The sequence below is a fragment of the Moschus berezovskii genome, chromosome 3, assembly GCF_049115385.1.
Source record: "Moschus berezovskii isolate FMDL1 chromosome 3, NW_MosBer_1.0, whole genome shotgun sequence".
Taxonomy (NCBI): Eukaryota; Metazoa; Chordata; class Mammalia; order Artiodactyla; family Moschidae; genus Moschus; species Moschus berezovskii.
In genome coordinates this window covers 72,984,387-73,005,471 of record NC_142462.1, presented here as the reverse complement: position 1 = coordinate 73,005,471, position 21,085 = coordinate 72,984,387, and the positions used below count along the sequence as shown (strand labels likewise).

At 38.6% G+C, this 21,085-nt stretch overlaps 1 protein-coding gene across 1 annotated transcript in view; it reads left to right on the top strand.

The window, feature by feature from the left end:
• AVL9 (AVL9 cell migration associated) overlaps positions 1 to 21,085 on the top strand; it is a 60,684-nt gene that overhangs the window by 15,166 nt on the left and 24,433 nt on the right. The window contains exons 2-8 of the mRNA XM_055420915.2: positions 3,444 to 3,564; positions 5,229 to 5,314; positions 9,175 to 9,246; positions 14,577 to 14,666; positions 15,335 to 15,401; positions 16,486 to 16,526; positions 17,692 to 17,730. Of these exons, the coding sequence (XP_055276890.2) occupies positions 3,444 to 3,564; positions 5,229 to 5,314; positions 9,175 to 9,246; positions 14,577 to 14,666; positions 15,335 to 15,401; positions 16,486 to 16,526; positions 17,692 to 17,730 (516 nt within the window). The remainder of the gene's footprint in view (positions 1 to 3,443; positions 3,565 to 5,228; positions 5,315 to 9,174; positions 9,247 to 14,576; positions 14,667 to 15,334; positions 15,402 to 16,485; positions 16,527 to 17,691; positions 17,731 to 21,085) is intronic.

Sequence of the window (21,085 nt, the reverse complement as noted above, 5' to 3'; positions counted from 1 at the left end):
AGAGTCCCTTGTACTGCAAGGAGATCCAGCCAGTCCATTCTAAAGGAGATTAATCCTGGGTGTTCATTGAAAGGACTGATGCTAAAGCTGAAACTGCAATACTTTGGCCACCTCATGCGACGAGTTGACTCACTGGAAAAGACTCTGATGCTGGGAAAGGTTGGGGGCGGGAGGAGAAGGGGACGACAGAGAATGAGATGGCTGGATGGCATCACCGACTCTGTGGACATGAGTTTGAGTGAACTCCGGGAGTTGGTGATGGACAGGGAGGCCTGGCATGCTGTGATTCATGGGGTCGCGGAGAGTCGGACACGACTGAGTGACTGAACTGAACTGAACTGAAATCATATCACTGTGAACGTTTTTGTACTTCTCCATGTGAATATCTGTGTGTATTCGTGGAATAAATTCCTAAAATAGAACTTTAGTCAGAGTCAGTGTATTACTGATTTGAGAATTCTGCCACATAGCCACCCAAACTGCTGTACCAATTTATAGTTGAACAGCCAGACCCTATACTCTTGTCAACACAAAGTGTGAATAATTTTTTTCATGTTTTTCAATGATGAGTAAAAATTTTGAAATTCCTTTCCTATGTTTAAATAAGAGATTGAGCACTGTTGTACTACTTTCTTTTGGAATTTTCACGATTAAACTTGTCGAATGAAATAAAAAGGCACAATGTAAGAGTTGTGAGTTAAATTTTATTTGGGGGCAAAATGAGGACTATAGCCCCGGAGACAGCCTCTCAGAAACGTCTGCTCTGAAGAGGTAGCTGGGAGGTCGGTATATATATCAATACTGTATGATTTTGGTGAAGGGGGATACATGGAGTTAAGCACACATTTGGCAAAGGGTTACTGCTAGTCACAAGGAGCAGGTATCCTTGTCAATGATTTCAGTGCTTTTCTAGATATAAGAAGATGTAAGAATTAAGGCTCATAAATATTCTGAAAATATCTGACAGCCTGCTCTGCCAGTTTTTCTGAGAGCACAGAGTGCCTCATTCCTGATCTCTGCCCTAAATTCCGGTCAGACTATGTTGAAGGTTCATGACTGCAGTGGTTAGTGACCTAATCCTTGTAGAACCTGGTTTCAAGTGATAATTTTTAGTTGGCAAAAACCTTTTGGATCATAAAGAGCAACATACTTCTTGATGTACTTGTGATAATTTGAATCCATGATGCTTATATTTATTTAAAAGCCTGTTTATTCCATACTAATTGTTTTTTTAAATAAATACTATACATTAAGGCATCTGGTCCCATCACTTCATGGGAAATAGATGGGGAAACAGTGGAAACAGTGTCAGACTTTATTTTTTTGGACTCCAAAATCACTGCAGATGCTGATTGCAGCCATGAAATTAAAAGACGCTTACTCCTTGGAAGGAAAGTTATGACCAACCTAGATAGCATATTAAAAAGCAGAGACATAACTTTGCCAACAAAGGTCCGTCTAGTCAAGGCTATGGTTTTTCCCATGGTCATGTATGGATGTGAGAGTTGGACTGTGAAGAAAGCTGATCGCCGAAGAATTGATGCTTTTGAACTGTGGTGTTGGAGAAGACTCTTGAGAGTCCCTTGGACTGCAAGGAGATCAATCCTGGGTGTTCATCGGAAGGACTGATGCTGAAGCTGAAACTCCAATGCTTTGGCCACCTCATGCGACAAGTTGACTCACTGGAAAAGACTCGGATGCTCGGAGGGATTAGGGGTGGGAGGAGACGGGGACGACAGAGAATGAGATGGCTGGATGGCATCACTGACTCGATGGACATGAGTTTGAGTGAACTCCGGGAGTTGGTGATGGACAGGGAGGCCTGGCGTGCTGTGATTCATGGGGTCGCGGAGAGTCGGACACGACTGAGCGACTGAACTGAACGGAACTGATACATTAAAATTAGTGGTTTTTCAAATGAAATTATTTTGTAATAATTACCAAGTCTTCTTATGGTAAGTGTTATATATTGGACTTTAGTGTTTACATAAAATACAATAATTTATTTCCTTGGTGTTTTGTGTGTGGGGGTTTGTTGTTTTTCCTGTTAAACCAAGGATTCTGAGTTGGTAATTTTTTTTTCTTTTTTAACTTTGTAACTACCAGATTCATAGCTTCAGCTTTGAACTTACATCCTTCTCTTTATGGCACATTTTGCCTTCCCTTACACTTCAAAGAATTGCCAGTATAAAACTGGTATGATAGAGAAGACTCAGAGAGATGTGAATGTAGCTTGAGATTATTTATGCCTCCAGTTAACTGATATTAAATAACTGATCTTGGAGAGGAAGTTTGACTCCATAATCCAAACCTTTGAAAAATCCTTTCAAACTGAAATGTTGCTTACTTCTGGAGGTGGGGAGCAGGGAAATTTAAACATTTCAGTATGGCATTAGATTACCTGTTAAAAATAATCATTTTTAAAGCCCTTTTATAATCAGCTCTCATATGACTAGTGGCACCTTGATTACCTTAAATGTAGGAAAATCAGCCATCATGTCCTTCCACATTAAAGATGAGATCTAAAAGTGATTCTCATTCCTATGTTGCTCCAACTTTAGTGTATTTATTACTGATGCAGTACAAATCCCTTTTAAGTATACTTTGAAAGAAAATTAAATGTAAGTCAGTGTGATACGATCCAGGTCTTCAGCATTGAATTTTGTCAGCTCTCATTGAGATAACCAAAAGACAAGGAAGCAGAGGGAAAAATGCTGGTAAACCTGGGGAATGCCAGAAACTAGGGGCTTATGCTAAAAACTTGTTATTTCTATAAGACACAGTATTAGAGAGACTTCATTGGTCAGCTCTCAATCTTGGGGCAAAAAATAACTTAAAGTGGTAGTTAATGCCCACTTACCCCCTAACAGCCCATTGAAACCATAAGCTCCAGTTTTGGGAGCTAGGGAGTCAACTGATGGGAAGCAAAGCTAGGTCTTGACTCAACTTCTCAGGCTCCTTTGTTGGCTCTCTCCTACTCAGTTCAGGAGGATATTAGTTTTTCTCAGGGCTCCCTGTCTTCAGTTACCATCTATTTGGTAACAACTCCCAAACGTACATCTCCAATTCAGTCACCACCACCACTGGACCCTACCCTTACACATTTTAAAAGGCTTTATCCTTTTAAAGCCCTGATTATAAAAGGGCTTTAAAAATGATTTATTTTTAACAGGTAATCTAGTGCCACACTGAAATGTTTAATTTACAAAATTAAACTCCTTTAAATCAAAAAAGGGGAAAGACTTAACTTTTTTTTTCTTCTCCTTTTCCTCCTTTTTTCTTTTTCTTCTATATCCGTAGGTTTGTTGATATTGTCAAATGGCATCAACAAGCATGGCTTATCCTTACTTCTGTCATTGAGAGTTTGAAAGCATTTTTGCCTGTTGAGGTATAACTTCCCCTTTGAACTTCACCCTGTTGACTAACATTCCTTACCATTTTAGGTTGAGTTCTCTTACCCGCCCCTGATTCCAGGAGATGGACATGATAGTCACACCTTACCTGAAGAATGGAAGTATTTGCCCTTCCTTGCCTTGCCAGATGGCGCACACAACTACCAAGAAGGTATGTAAACAGACAGTGGAGCAATCAATAGGTGCCTTTTTTTTTTTCAAATTTGCTCGGACATCTTAGAGTCTGAGTACTTTGGTAACGAAAGACATTTGGCCTAGTGATTGTTCATAAAACATTTAAATGCTTGTTTTAAGATGACTAGTTAGTTACTTATACTAGAGGATCTGCAGAGGAGTACCAGGCTTATATTGGTAATGGTTCATGAACATTGGCCACTCTTTTGCCAAGAGCTCTGGCCAAGGTAACTGATTAGCCAGAATAGGACATCGGCTATTGGTAGCACTTTCTGTATTTAAACCTCAGACTCCTCTCAGAGACAGACTCAGGAAGGTTACCTGCACCAGCTGCAGGCTGATTGAAGCTCTAGCTACAAGTTTACTAGCTTCATCTGCCACTGCCCACCTTCAAACACTGGGATTGTTTCTCCTCTCCTGAAGCATTGCTGTCACAGTCTGCTTAAAAGTTTTCATACATGAGGAGAGTGTTAACACCCTCAAAGAAAGCAGTGCTGTGAAGTTAGTATGAAATCTCCTATCACCCTATACATGAGTGCTTTGAATAGCTTAATGAAGATATATGCTTTATCATGGTTTTAAAGGCTCCTCCAAGACACCAGATTAAACTTGGTTTGGTTGCTTGTTTTTCTAAAATTTATTAATTTTTGTATGAAATGAGGCAAATCCTACTATGCAGTTTAACATAAAATTTAAATACTGTATTTTTAACCTCACAAACCTTTTTAACTTTTTATTTTGTATCGGGGTATAGCCAATTCACAAGTCTTTTTGTAAAAATATTTTTAGTATGAGAGCTTTTAAACATACAGAAAAGTTGGAAGAATAGTAAATATTCGACAGATTTTCTTTATATATGTCTACAGTTTTGCCTATATTATACTTCCCTGGTGGCTCAGACAGTAAAATCTGCAATGCTGGAGACCCAAGTTCGATCCCTGGGTCAGGAAGATCCCCTGGAGAAGGGAATGGCTACCCACTCCAGTATTCTTGCCTGGAGAATCCCATGGACAGAGCAGCCTGGCAGGCTATAGTCCATGGGGTTGCAAAGAGTCAGACATGACTGAGCAACTAACACTTTCACGGTTTTGCGCATACTATTTGAAAGTCAGTTGTGAACATCATGATGCTTTATCTGTAAATACTTCAGCCTGCATTTTCTAAAAATAAGATCATTCCTGGGATGACTTTGGATTTTGACCTTTACCACAGCTAAGAGATTTAAAAGTAATTCCATAATACCACCTTATATACAGCCTACATTCAGATTTCCTTAATTGTCCTAAGAATTTCCTGGATCTGTTCAAAATTTCTGTGTTGCCTTTGGTTTGTATGATTCTTTACTTTCTTTTAATCTGGGATAATCCTGTATAATAAAGTATTTTCTGAGAAAGGCAACTGTAGTCTCAATTCATCCTGTTACAATTCAGCCTCTAGAGCTTTTTGTGTGATGAGTATACACTGAAAGGCAGTGAGAGGAATTCTAAGAAACCAGTGGTTTGATACTAGAAATAAATCTGATATGGGTTCCTGTTACTTCATTGTTTTTGTGTCAATGACTGCATTATACTAATGTCAAGAGTTGATTATTAAATACAAGTAATGTACTTTGGTATTTACATTTTTCTGTATCTCTCTTAGATACTGTGTTTTTTCACTTGCCACCCAGAAATGGAAATGGAGCCACTATATATGGTATCTCTTGCTATCGACAAATTGAAGCCAAGGTAAGACAGTTAAAATGAAAATCAAAAAAACACTTGAAAACTCTTTGTACTGGCCACTTAAGATGTAGAATTGGGGGAAATACATAAGTCTTTATTTTTCATGTGGTACCTGTAATATTGTTTTAAATTTTTATAAACTGTGTAGCTATTTTCTCTACTGTACCAGTTAATTCACATGAATGTTTTTCTAAGTTGAGATTAGTGACTATATTTGTATCCTAATATTTGGTACATTGTTTTTAGATAGTGATACCTAAATTATCCATTTATCTTCAGAATACTGTATTTCAATTTCATGGTATCCTTGAGTTTTCTATTTCTACTGTTTGCTATGAAAACTAAAAAAAAGGAATGATAATGAGTGTTTTTCTTTTTTTTAGAAGCGTTCTAGAAACAGTGGACAGAGAAGGCAATAGTACCCCACTCCAGTACTCTTGCCTGGAAAATCCCATGGGTGGAGGAGCCTGGTAGGCTGCAGTCCATGGGGTCGTAAAGAGTCGGACTTGACTGAGCAACTTCACTTTCACTTTTCACTTTCCTGCATTGGAGAAGGAAATGGCAACCCACTCCAGTGTTCTTGCCTCTTGCCTGGAGAATCCCAGGGACGGGGGAGCCTGGTAGGCTGCCGTCTATGGGGTCGCACATAGTCGGACACGACTGAAGCGACTTAGCAGCAGCAGCAGAAGTAGTGGAAAGTACTGACAGTAGCTGCAGACTACTCACAAGTTATCTTAATTATCTATAATTAAGATTTTGATCATTCTTAAACTTAACCTCGGAGAAGGCAATGGCAAGCCACTCCAGTACTCCTAGAAAATCCCATGGATGGAGGAGCCTGGTAGGCTGCAGTCCATGGGGTCGCTAAGGGTCGGACACGACTGAGCGACTTCACTTTCACTTTTCACTTTCACACATTGGAGAAGGAAATGGCAACCCACTCCAGTGTTCTTGCCTGGAGAATCCCAGGGACGGGGGAGCCTGGTGGGCTTCCGTCTATGGGGTCACACAGAGTCGGACACGACTGAAGTGACTTAGCAGCAGCAGCAGCAAACTTAACCTGCCCTCTTAATACCTAACTTAGTATAATAGCTCTGATTAACAAATTCAAATAAACCAAGATGAGTAGCTTCTCCTTTCCTGCTTTGTTTCTGAGCACCACCATTCTTTTTGCAGTGGTTATACCCTTTCTGAGTAAATCGCTTTCCTTTTATGAAATCATTAATACTCTGAAGTAGTGGTACTGGTTTGTGTCAGTCATGTCCGACTCTTTGTGACCACACAGACTGTAACCCGCCAGGCTCCTCTGTCCATGGAATTCTTCAGGCAAGAATACTGGAGTGGGCCAATATTGTAAAGTAGTTCAGTTCAGTTCAGTCGCTCAGTCGTGTCCGACTCTCCGTGACCCCATGAATCACAGCACACCAGGCCTCCCTGTCCATCACCAACTCCCGGAGTTCACTCAAACTCATGCCTCCAATTAAAATAAATAAATTAATTTTTAGAAAAAAGAATATTGGAGTAGGTTGCCATTTCCTTCTCCAAAGCATCTTCCTAACCCAGGGGTCAAATCCATGTCTCATGCATTGGCAGGCAGATTCTTTACCACTCGTGCCACTTGGGAAGCCTGAAGTAGTTCTCAGCTGCACATTGGAATCACCTGGAGAGTTTTAGATAAGTAGGGATGACTGGGTCCCCATTCCAGAGATTCTGAGTTAATGTTCTGGCATCAGGAGTATTAAAAACTCCCCAGGTGATTCTCATATGCAGGCCAGATGATGAACCACTGCTCTAAAACAATGGTTTTTAACCAGAACTACTGGGAGACTTTTTAATTATAAGCATAATTGCTGGGCCTTTCCTTCTACAGACTGAATTAGAATCTCTAATAATTGATCCTAGGCAATCACAAAGTTTTAAAAGCTTCCTCAGGTGGCTAATTAAGTTAGTCATAAAATTTTTTCTTTTAATTTTTATAATGAATGTTTCAAACACAGATAAAAGAATGGTACATTCTAAAAATACCTGTATACCCAACCATCTACATTCAGCAGTTGTTAATATTCTACCACATTTGCTTTGTGTGTGTGTTTCCCTGAACCATTTGAAAGTAATAAGTAAATTCCAGCATAAACAAGCTAGTTAACTACATGAAATAACCCTCCACACACAGGGCCTAGAACCGAGGACACACATTGTAAATATTTGTGGTTCAGGTGAATGCTGTGCTGTGCTTAATTGCTCAGTCATGTCTGACTGTTTGCAACCCTATGGACGTAGGCAGCCAGGCTCCTATGTTCATGGGGATTCTCCAGGTAAGAATACTGGAGTGGGTTGCCATACCCTCCTCCAGGGGATCTTCCCAACCCAGGGATTGAACCCTGGTCTCCCACATTGTGTGCGAATTCTTTACCATATGAGCTACCAGGAAAGCCCAGGACTCCTGGAGTGGGTATCCTATCCCTTCTCCAGGGGAACTTCCTGACCCGAGAATCGAACCAGGGTCTCCTGCATTGTAGACAGATTCTTTACCAGCTGAGCTACCTGGGAAGCCCTTCAAATGAATAACTGAATTTAGAGATACAGAAATCTGAGAATTTGTATTTGATTTCTTCACATACTGTTACCCTTGCATATTAATATTACTAGATGAAATGAATCGAGCTGCTGCCTTTTCTTGGAAATCTGTTCCTTTTACCACCTTTTACCCCTGTTAATTGTATGTGTGTGTGTTAGTCTCTCGGTTGTATCTGACTGTTTGCAACCCCATGGACTGTAGCCTGCCAGGCTCCTCTGTCCATGGAATTCTCCCATCAAGAATACTGGGATGAGTAGCCATTCCCTTCTCCAGTAAGTTGTATAATCACTAGTAAAATTATTTCTCCAGTGCTGTTGTTATTAACAGCAGTTCTCATGCTCTGCCTAGACATCCTTAAAGTGGCACTCCATACTGCCTGTCTCCCTTACCTCCTGAATCTGACCCACTTTAGTCTATTAGGGTTGCCCATTTCTCCAAGTTGTTCTTTCCTTATATGATAACTAGACAGATAAACCAGACATCAGAGGCCCTAGAGCCTAGGAGAAAGCCATTCATTCCCTTTGAAAAAGGTGAGACCTACTGGATGAATCCAATAAAGGTAAAGAGGTAGAAGCAGATTGAAGAAAGGCTTTACTCTCAATGTAATTTAACAACAGGTCATCAGTTCTCAGGCAGTTGAAGACACAGATCCAAGGAGATGTTAGGCAGTACACGAGAAGGGGAAGAGTTGCTCTTACTGCCCTCACAGCCTTTCCTGGGGTTGATCAAGTCTTGTTTCCTAGCAGAGAACTCCAGAAATCCTATGTCGTCATCCTCAAAATCACCAAGACCTGAGTTATCGCTCAGAACTGGACTACAGTACGATACAGGTGTGCCAGGACAGACTCCCAACAGTAGAGAATAAGCAGCTTAACAAAACTGCTAATGATTCTTCCATCTCTAGAGAAACAAGCTCTTAAACTGTCCCTTTCTCACCAGAAACAAATCTCTGAAAGGGGTATCTATTTTAAAACTGGAACCAAGGATGACTGATTTGCATTATGGTTGTGGCAATTTATGCATAAAGTATTCTCCACCAGACTGGAAATTCTTTGAGAGCAGAGATAGTCTCTCACTGTTACATTCCCATTGCCTGCCAGAGTCTAACAGAGTGCTCTGGTTGACATTTATTCATTCAATAAATATCTTCTGAGATTCTCAGTAAGTACTTTTAAATTTATTAAGTGCAAGTATTTTTTTTCTGATTGCTATCTTATATTGAAACACAATGATTTTTAAATATTTCCATGAAAAATTTCTAATAGTGACTATTTGTTTATAATAGGCATTGAAAGTACGGCAAGCAGATATCACCAGAGAGACTGTTCAAAAAAGTGTCTGTGTTCTAAGCAAGCTGGTAAGAGACTGAATAACCTGTTAATATCAGATACTCATGGCAGCTTTTTATTTGAGAATAAAGCATTATTGGAATGAGGAGAGGGACTTCCCTGGCTGTCTAATGGTTAAGACTCTGCGCTTCCACTGCAGGGGGTATGGGTTTGATCCCTGGTCTGCAAACTAGATCCCATAGGCCACAACTAAGACCTGGCACAGCTAAATAGATAAATATTTTTAAAAATAATTTAATAATATGTAGATATATTCCTAAGTATTTTATTCTTTTCGTTGCAACGGTGAATGGAATTGTTTCCTTAATTTCTTTCTGTTTTCTCATTATTAGTGTATAGGAATGCAAGGGATTTCTGTGTGTTGATTTTATATCCTGCAACTTTACTATATTCATTGATTAGCTCTAGTAATTTTCTGGTAAATTCTTTAGGGTTTTCTGTGTAGAGGATCATGTCATCTGCAAACAGTGAGAGTTTTACTTCTTCTTTTCCTATTTGAATTCCTTTTATGTCTTTTTTTGTTCTGATTGCTGTGGCCAAAACTTCCAAAACTATGTTGAATAGTAATGGTGAGAGTGGACACCCTTGTCTTGTTGCTGAATAAAATACAAGAATAAAATACTTAGGAATATATCTACCTAAAGAAACAAAAGACCTATATATAGAAAACTATAAAACATTGGTGAAAGAAATCAGAGAGGACACTAATAGATGGAGAAACATACCATGTTCATGGATTGGAAGAATAAATATTGTGAAAATGAATATATTACCTAAAGTAATTTATAAGTTCAATGCAATCCCTATCAAGCTATCAACAGTGTTTTTCACAGAGCTAGAACAAATAATTTCACAATTTGTATGGAAATACAAAAAGCCTCGCATAGCGAAAGCAATCTTGAGAAAGAACAATGAAACTGGGGGAATCAACCTGCCGGACTTCAGGCTCTACTACAAAGCCACAGTCATCAAGACAGTTTGGTACTGGCATAAAGACAGAAATATAGATCAATGGAACAAAATAGAAAGCCCAGAGATAAATCCATGCGCCTATGGACACCTTATCTTTGACAAGGGAGGCAAGAATATTCAATGGAGAAAAGACAATCTCTTTAACAAGTGGTGCTGGGAAAACTGGTCAACCACTTGTAAAAGAATGAAACTAGAACACTCCCTAACACCATACACAAAAATAAACTCAAAATGGATTAAAGATCTAAATGTTAAGACCAGAAACTATAAAACTCCTAGAGGAGAACATAGGCAAAACACTCTCTGACATAAGTCACAGCAGGATCCTCCATGACCCACTTCCCAGAATATTAGAAATAAAAGCAAAAATAAACAAATGGGACCTAATTAAAATCAAAAGCTTCTGCACAGCAAAGGAAAGTATAAACAAGGTGAAAAGATAGCCTTCAGAATGGGAGAAAATAATAGCAAATGAAGCAACTGATAAAGGATTAATCTCCAAAATATATAAGCAACTCCTGCAGCTCAATTCCAGAAAAATAAACGGCCCAATAATAATATGGACATTACTAATAGGGGCTGAAGGATCAGGGTATTTTCTTCCAAGATAGTAATTTTACACATAGGGCAAGAATAGTCTCCTAGAAAAGAAATGATTATAAAAGATTTTAATATCAGAAAATTGGTAGATTGCTAATCTGATTCCTGTACAGTTTCTCGAAAGGTAGTCTGAAAAAATATATATCAGTGAATTTTTTTTTATCCTGGACCAGATGACCTATGTATAGGAGTGCTGGATGTTGGACAAATATACCATTTTGAAAGACTTCCTGAACAATCATTCTTCAAAGAATAATAATAATCATAATGGTGCCATTTATCAAGTGCCTATATGTCAAATATTCTATAGCAGGCACTTTTTTAGATAGACTTGTCATTTTAAACCTCATAAAAAGAGAGATATAAGTATTTACTGTTCTTGGTACACAAATAAAGGTACATCTCAGACAAAAAATGTCTCTCAGAGATATGTAACTGCTAACGATAAAATTGCGGTGAAAATCCAGTTTTATTGGCCAGATAAAACAGGCAGGGAGATAGAGAGAGCTGGCTCACACAGAAACATCTGATGGTTCATAGTGCCTTTTAGCCTATATGTAAAAATATGTTTAGATAGTAATAATGATATATTAACAGTGCTCTGGTTGATGTTTATTCATTCAATACATATCTTCTGAGATTCTCAATCAGTACTTTTAATTTACTAAGTGCAAGATATGTTTTTTTCTGATTGCTATCTTATATTGAAACATAATGATTTTTAATGACTTTTGTTGTTGTTTTAGCCGCTAAGTTGTGCAGTCTCAGGGACTGTAGCCAGCCAGTCTCTTCTGTCCATGAGATTTTCCAGGCAAGAATACTGGAGTGGGTTGCCATGTCCTCCTCCAGGAAATCTTCCCGACAGGGATTGAACACACATCTCCTGCATTGGCAGGAGGGTTCTTTACCACTGAGCCACCAAGAAAGCCCATTAACTGGGATATTGGGGGATAAAACTATTCCAGTATTGTTTTAACTAGTTAGAGAGTATATACAGCATTAGTTTCTGCATCCTGAAAAGGACATAGAAGCCAGAAAACATCTAGAAAAGAACATTTTATTGTTGTTCAGTTGCTCGGTTGTGTCTGACTCTTTGCAACCCCATGGACTGCAACATACCAGGCCTCCCTGTCTTTCACTCTCTCCTGGAGTATGCCCAAATTCATGTCCATTGAGTCAGTGATGCTATCCAACCATCTCATCCCCTGCTGCCCTCTTCTCCTTCAATCTTTCCCAGCATAAGCTGCTGCTGCTGCTATGTCACTTCAGTCCTGTCTGACTCTGTGTGACCCCATAAACGGAAGCCCACCAGGCTCCCCCGTCCCTGGGATTCTCCAGGCAAAAACACTGGAGTGGGTTGCCATTTCCTTCTCCAGTGTGTGAAAGTGAAGTCGCTCAGCTGTGTCTGACCCTTAGCGACCCCACGGACTGCAGCCTACCAGGCTTCTCCGTCCCAGCATAAGAAAAGAACATAAAAGGATGGAAATGGTAGGAAGAGGGTTTTAAATAGATAAGAATTAAGGAGTAACTTCAGCATCAGTCCTTCCAATGAACACCCAGGATTGATCTCCTCCAGAATGGACTGGTTGGATCTCCTTGCAGTCCAAGGGACTCTCAAGAGTCTTCTCCAACACCACAGTTCAAAAGCATCAATTCTTCAGCGATCAGCTTTCTTCACAGTCCAATTCTCACATCCATACATGACCACGGGAAAAACCATAGCCTTGACTAGACAGACCTTGGTTGGCAAAGTAATGTCTCTACTTTTTAGTATGCTTTCTAGGTTGGTCATAACTTTCCTTCCAAGGAGTAAGCATCTTTTAATTTCCTGGCTACAGTCAGCATCCGCAGTGATTTTGGAGCCCAAAAAAATAAAGTCTGACACTGTTTCCACTGTTTCCCCATCTATTTCCCATGAAGTGATGGGACCAGATGCCATGATCTTTGTTTTCTGAATGTTGAGCTTCAAGCCAAACTTTTCACTCTCCTCTTTCACTTTTATCAAGAGGCTTTTGAGTTCCTCTTCACTTTCTGCCATATGCTAAAGCTGAAACTCCCAATACTTTGGCCACCTTATGCGACGAGTTGACTCACTGGAAAAGAGTCTTATGCTCGGAGGGATTGGGGGTGGGAGGAGACGGGGACGACAGAGAATGAGATGGCTGGATGGCATCACCGACTCGATGGACATGAGTTTGAGTGAACTCCGGGAGTTGGTGATGGACAGGGAGGCCTGGCGTGCTGTGATTCATAGGATCGCAAAGAGTCGGACACGACTAAGCGACTGAACTGAACTGAAGGAGTAACTTTGTGTTCAGATACACAAAAGAATATTATATAGAATATAATAAAGGACACAGACTAGTAGTTTTTTTAGATTTTAGTCCTCTATTGAAGGCCAAAAAAGGCAAAATGAACTTAATCGTGAGTGTTCAACTAGATATAAGAACTGAGTGCTGCAAGGATGATTAAATGTAACCACAAGCTAGCAGAACAGTGTGCAGAATTATGTTTTAAATTTTATGATACTAATGGCTAACATTTAAGTGTTTTCTATAGCCAGATAGTCTAGTAAGTGCTTTTGAATGTGAAAGTGTTAGTCACTTGTGTCCAGCTCTGTATGACCCCTTGGACTGTAGCATGCCAGGCTCCTCTCTCCATGGGATTATCCTTCCATATACCTGTGTTTACATTAGGCAGCAGATGTGGAGAGGTTGAGTGCCCAGAGTTGTGTGGCTGAGTGACCAGAGCAACACGCAGGAGGCCTGTGCCCACTCTCAGCCCAGTGCCCTGAGTGGTGGTTACTCTGTACCAGCACCCCAGGAACTAGAACATTAACAACATTCAACTGTGAATAATGAGATACACTGAAACTCCAATACTTTGGCCACCTCATGCGACGAGTTGACTCACTGGAAAAGACTCTGATGCTGGGAAAGGTTGGGGGTGGGAGGAGAAGGGGACAACAGAATGAGATGGCTGGATGGCATCACTGACTCAGTGGACATGAGTTTGAGTGGACTCTGGGAGTTGGTGATGGACAGGGAGGCCTGGCGTGCTGTGATTCATGGGGTCACGGAGAGTCGGACACGACTGAGCGACTGAACTGAAGTAGAAGACGCTTGACAATACCATACACAGACGAGGACACAAAGCAACTGGAACTCTCATGAATTGCTGAAGCAGTGCAACATGACGCAACCACTCTGGAAAACAGTTGGCGGTTTCTTATCAAGCTAATAGATGTGAGCGTTGGACTATGAAGAAAGCTGATCACCAAAAAATTGATGCTTTTGAACTGTGGTGCTGGAGAAGACTCTTGAGAGTCCCTTGGACTGCAAGGAGATCCAACCAGTCCATCCTAAAGGAGATCAGTCTTGGGTATTCACTGGAAGGACTGATGCTAAAGCTGAAACTCCAATACTTTGGCCACCTCATGAGAACAGTTGACTCACTGGAAAAGACTCTTATGCCGGGAGGGATTGGGGGTGGGAGAAGGGGAGGACAGAGGATGAGATGGCTGGATGGCATCACTGACTCGATGGAGGTGGGTTTGAGTGAACTCCGGGAGTTGGTGATGGACAGGGAGGCCTGGCGTGCTGTGATTCATGGGGTCACAAAGAGTTGGACACGACTGAGTGACTGAACTGAATTGAACTGAAAGTTATCAGTAACTTTTTCCTTTCTGGTCAAGTTAAAAAGTTGTGGGGTGTTTGTTTTGTTTTTACTATTATCAAACTAATGGTAATTTCCCTTTTTCTTTAAGCCTCTCTATGGCTTACTTCAAGCAAAACTTCAACTCATTACACATGCATATTTTGAAGAGAAGGATTTTTCCCAAATTTCCATCCTAAAGGTAACTTTTTATCCTCCATGGATGTGTTTGAAGACAGAATCATGAATCAAGTAGATCTTTAATATTATGAGAGATAATTTATTGACTTAAGAAAGACATTCTTCTTTGAAAATAACATTGAAGGGCCAAAGATCTGCCCAAAATGTACAATTTCTACTTAGTAAATTTAACAAAGCTATCTTTTGTTAGGAAATGATAACTATAGTTGATTATAACAGATATTTCTATTAATGCATAATAGCCCTTTTGCTATGGCATTGCTTCTCTACATTTGTTATCTCATTAATACCCCACACAGTATGTTTATACATCAGGCTTCTGGATCCTAACTCCCATATCAAAAAGCACAGAAAAACTACATGACTATTTTACTGAAGAATAATGTTTTTCTCAAGGCTGCCATTATTGTATACAGCATGGATCTCCCCTGGATTCTAGTGAGAGAGAGACAGTTACTTAGCAAGGAAGTAGAGGGAATTTATCCTAGGAATCCATACCACCATGGGAATGGATCAAGCTCTAAAATATAAAGAAAGGAGTACTGGAAACTGGCAGAGTTTCAAAGAGACAAAACTGCTTCAAAGAACCAGTTTTTCCCTGGTCATCCTATTTCTGATTCAGTGTCTAAACTGATGGTAAAGTGTTCTAAACTGAATCTTATTTTATAGGAGCTCTATGAACATATGAATAGTTCCCTGGGAGGAACTTCTTTAGAAGGATCCCAGGTATATCTTGGTAAGTCGCTTTTTCTACAAGTCAGAAGAAATGCCCTCTTTTCTTTTTGTTTGGCATGTTGGTTGCATATAAAACTTCATGATCAGAGTTGCATTTCTATATGGTATCTAAATTCTCCAACCAAAATTGAGAAGTATTATTGTATAAGGCATATTTCAGCTTTTCAGAATAATAATGGAAGTTTTTTTTTTTTTCTTCCTTATGTTAATGCTGATCAGGTCAGTTCCTTGTCATAACACAGAGGGAGAGCAAGGGAGAGAGAGATCTGCTTATTAGTGTCTTTCTATTCTAAGATTTTTCAAGTTGGGGATTTTATGCTATTTTCACAACCAAGAGCATCCATTGGTGTGTCAGGCACTCAGTAAAAGTCCTTTTCATAATTTTTTTTAAAAAGTCTTGATCACATAGTGATTTATGCTCACTCACTTCGAATTTTAGCATAAAGTAGCCAAACTGTGCTAGGTTCACTTTTGCAGTCCTATGTGTAATGTGAACTAGTTATAAAACTCCTTTTCGAAGGATATATTTTTCTCCTAATAAATTTATCTTGTATTATGGCAGGCGATCAGAGAAGACTGTGATTCAGAAATAATACCTATGGAATGTAGTGCCCAAAAACCTTGTTTAAATGATTGACTGCCAGTGTGAAGTACATGCTTCATGATTTCTAAACTTGTGTAATTTGTAAGATGGCTTTAGCATGGGGAGAAGGTGTGAGAGTTGCATGGCCACAATATGAGCCTCTAGCGACAAGTAACTGTTTGCATTTAGATTAGAATTAATAGAAATTAAATAAAATTTAGAAATCAGTTTATCGGTTGCCGTATTTCAAGTACTCAGTGGCCACTTATGTCTACTCTAATGGACAATGTAGATTTAGAATACTTCCATTATTGCAGGACGTTCTATCTGACAGTGTTGAAGTTCTGTTTGTATGTGTACATAATCAGATACTACATAAGTATTTAAATTTTGCATAGTCCTACTTTTACCTAACTTTTTTGAGGAGATTAAAACTTCCTTTGCCAAAAACAGTAGGTTGTAGTCACAGATTAGCGTTTCTTTTCTTTTTTTAATATTATAGGTTTATCTCCTCGGGATCTTGTGCTTCATTTTCGACACAAGGTATGATACCTTATTTAAATTTATGATGTACTAAAATTATGTTCATTTAACTAGGCAGATTCCATGAGCTGCATGCTCTAATACAGATTATGGCATAACCATGTTTTAATTTTTCTGAGATAGCTGTCATAATAATAGAAAGTTAAAAGTGTTGGTAGTGCTTATATAATAGAAATTTCTAAAAGTACACAGTGTCTGTTTATTTCAGTTTAGGATAGGATACTTTTTTCTACAGTTGTTGATATTTTGGATATCATGAAATTAGAGTGGAAAGAAACATGTTTTATTTTATTCTTCTTCACTATGGTTTATTACAGGATGTTGAGAATAGTTCCCTATGGTATACAGCAGGACCTTGTTTATCCATTCTATACGTAATAGTTTGCATCTACCAATCTCAAACTCCCAATTCACTCCTCTCCCACTACGCCCCCCTCACACACACACACTTGGCAACCACAAATCTGTTCTGTAAGCCTGTGAGTCTATTTCATGGATACGTTTATTTACATTGTATTTTAGATTCCACATGTAGGTGATATCATATGGCATTTGTCTTTCTCCCTCTGACTTACTTCATTTAGTATGATAATCTCCAAGTCCATCCGTATTGCTCCAAATGGCATTGTTTCTTATGCCTGAGTAATAGTCCATTGTGTGTATATGTGCGTGTGTGTATACCACATTTGAAAGAAATATGTTTTAATTAATCTTGTAGACTATTTTGTATGTTGCCCTGAGAGTGAAACATTTTCCAGCAAAATATCTATACTTAACGTCTTTTGACTGGGGCATACACACATTGATTGTTCCCTTAACACATATAGTGAATATCTGTCTGCTCTGTGAGTGCCCTGGACAAACAGAAGTAAATGAATAGTACCTTCCCTTTAAGGGGCTTGCAGATATTTCAAGCAAAAAATGGCACAACTTCCTCCCAAAAGTCCAATTTGATAGTGATTTAAGTGGTACTCACATTTTTTAGAGAACTCAGTTACTTAATTTCTCAGTATAAGTTCATAATTTTTAATTATTTTTAAATCACTAGAATTATTTAATATTATTGACTCAATGTTACATGGTTATGTTTGAGGAGGGACAAAGGCAAATGAATAATAGGCTTGGATTTCTTATTTTAATACAATATTTTTTTTTCTTTCTCCAGGTTCTAATCCTATTTAAACTAATTCTTCTTGAAAAAAAGGTGAGATTTGAATGGATGGACTATTTAACATTTATTGACATTTCTTAAAATAAAACTAAAGTATAAATTAAGACTTTTTTGGCTGTCAAATTGCGGTGAGCTAAAGTACATATTCTTTTTTACTACTATAGAAGTGTGAATTTGTGCAGTGTTTTCTGGGGGCAGTTTGATATAGTATTCAGTTATCAAGGTGGTTTTGACTATATAGGTAATAGAGAACTCTATGTATGTATGCATATGTGGCCGTGTTGCATTGGCATGTGGAATCTTAGTTACCTGACCAGGAATGGAACCTGCACCCTCTGCAGAAGTCCAGAGTCTTCCCCTGGACCACCAGGGAAGTCCCCAAAACTCAGTCTAAATTGACTTTAAAAATGTATTGGCTTGCTTCAGACTTGAGAGTATGTTGACTGAATGGTTTGATAATATAATTAATTACCTAGATTTTTTTCATCTCTTTGCTCTGCAGTCCACAGTGCTAGCTTTATCTTGAACCTGATTTCCCTTGTAGTGTAGGATTACTGCCAACAGTAGTTGAGCTATATGCTGCCCCAGCTATATGCTGGTGGCAGAGATAATATCTTTTCCCTAATCATTTAATGAGAATTCTTCCCTTCAGTTCATTTGGGCCTGTGAGGCCATATGCCTACCCAGAACCAATAATTGTTGCTAAAAAAATGCCTGTATCGATTGGCTTAAGTCTGGGTTCCAGATGCATTCTCTGGTACAAAGGGATGGGATTGCCATGATTTTAGATAAAAAAATATAAGGGATTTTAGACTAACGTCTGCACACTTAAGCCCCAGGGCCAAATCTGGCCCACCACCTGTTGTAAATAAAATTTTCTTGGAACAGAGTTTCAGCCATTCTTCAGCTTATTGTTTATGGCTGCTTTTGCACTACAGTGGGAGAGTTAAGTAGTTGGAACAGAGACCAAGTGGCCCACAAATGAAAAATGCTTACTGTCTCACCCTCCATAGAAAGTTTGCTGACCTCTGGTTTAGACTAGTCAGGAGCCATCCCTGGATCTGTGGTCAGTATTACTGTGCTCAATAGATGGAATGGATGTTGGAGGGTTAGTCATTCACAGTGTCCAGTATAATTCATTATTATAAAAATGTTTATCCATTTGGCCCAGTAATTGTCCTCTTAAGAGATTTATTTTCCAGAATTTATCTGGGTTGACAGAGCTCTAAGAGATTCTTTCACAGAATCCTTTTTAATAATAAATTATCAATGAATAACTTAAGTTTTGATTTATCTTGTATATAATTCCAAACAACAAAAAAGATTCTGAGTGGTTTCATTGTTGTAAAGTTGTTTCATAGCATGTTAAGTGAAAAATGGTGATCCAACTACGTATCCCAGGATTCTGATTTTATAAATAAATGTATTTATTCATTGAAAAGAGATTGGAAGGAAAGACAGCAACAGTTTGATGACCACGTATATTTTTTAAGAAGGAAATACTTTTCTGTATTCTGGTTTTCTGAATGAATATATGTATTCTTTCTTCAAACAGGAAAGTAAATTTTTAAAAAAGAATGAAACATGTACTAGTGCAATATTTCAACCTTTAAAAAAGCTCTTAGTTGTAAAGTACATATATAATTAACCATCTTAACCATTTTTAAGTGCGCCGTTTCATAGCATTAAGTATGTTCACATTGTTGTGCTATTACCATCTGTCCTCAGAACTCTCTTCATTGTGCAAAACTGAAACTCTATCCGTTAAACAATAACTCCACTTTCAACCCTTCTCCCACCACTGGCGACCACCCTTCTACTTTCTGTCTCTATAAATTGGACTATTGTAGGTTTCTCACAAGTGAAATCATACATGTTTGGCTTATTTCATTTTAGCATAGTGTCCTCAAGGTTCATCTATGTCCAACAGATGTCTGAATTTCCTTCCTTTTTCAGGATGAATAATATTCCATTATATGTACATACAACATTTTTTTATCCCTTCATTCATTGATGGACACTTGGACTGCTTCCACCTTTTGGCTCTCATGAATAATAGTGCTGTGAACGTGGGTCTGTGTAACTGTCTTCAATACCTCAGTTTCAGTTTTTTGGAGTATATACCTAGAAGTGACATCTCTGAATCACATGGTGGTTCTGTTTTTAATGTTTTGAGGAACTGATGTATTTTCCATAGTGGCAGCACCTTTTTACATTCCTACCAACAGTGCACAAGGGTTCCAATGTATCCACATTGTATCAGCATTTGTTATTTGCTTGTTTTTTGATAGTAGCCATCCTAATAGCTATGAGGTAGTATCTCCTGGTTTTGATTAGCATTTTCCTAATAATTAGTTATGTTATCACCTTTTCACGTTTTTGTTGGCCACTTGTATATCTTCCTTGGAAAAATGTCTTCCCTAATCCTATACCCATTTTTTAATCAGGTTTGGTTTTTTGTTGTTTAGTTGTAAGTTTCAAATTTTTATTGCAACTTATAATTTAAAAAAAAATGTTTTTCAACACAGCACATATGGTTATATATATCTGAAAAAAAATTTTGCAAAATAATAGTCTAGCCACATGCAGTGGCATTTATCATCAAGTAGACTTTATTTAACATGGCAAATCATAGGTATACCCTTTTTATATTCACTTGATAAAGATATCCTTTAATGCAAGTCTTGGTTTCTCTGTATTTGCACACTACTCTTTAAATCTTCAGTGAAAGGAGAGCACAGGTGATTGTGGGCCTCATGCTTTATTAGATATGACTTAGTGCTGCTGCTGCTGCTGCTCTAAATGATTTCATTGTTAAAGAAAAAAACTCACCTCAGCAACTATATGCTTGTTTTTTTATCTAATTTAATTATCACTAGTGTTAGTTTTATTTCTGTATCTAACTGAACCCTCAATTTTTATTCTGAAAACCCTACAAGAAAGTTGATAGAATAATTTTATAAGGGACACTTTACATCCTTCATCTGTATTTATGAGTTGTTAGCATTTTGCCACTTTTGCATTACATTGTTTTATATATGTTCATCCTTCCCCCTGAATCATAATAATTTTCAACTAATTTGTAGAACCACAGTACTTCATCCCTAAACATTTTCAGATATATTTCTTAAGAATAAAGGTATATTCCTGGGGCTTCCCTGGTGGCTCAGTCCAGCCTGCCAATGTAGAACATGGGTTCAATCCCTGATCCAGGAATATCCCACATGCTGTGGGACAGCTAAGCCTGTGTGCCCTAGAGCCCATGATCCACAAGAGACGCCACCACAATGAGAAGCTGTCACACTACAACTGGAGAGTAGCTCCAACTCTCTGCAACTAAAGAAAAAGCCCACAGAGCAATGAAGACCCAGCACCCAGCTCTCTGCAA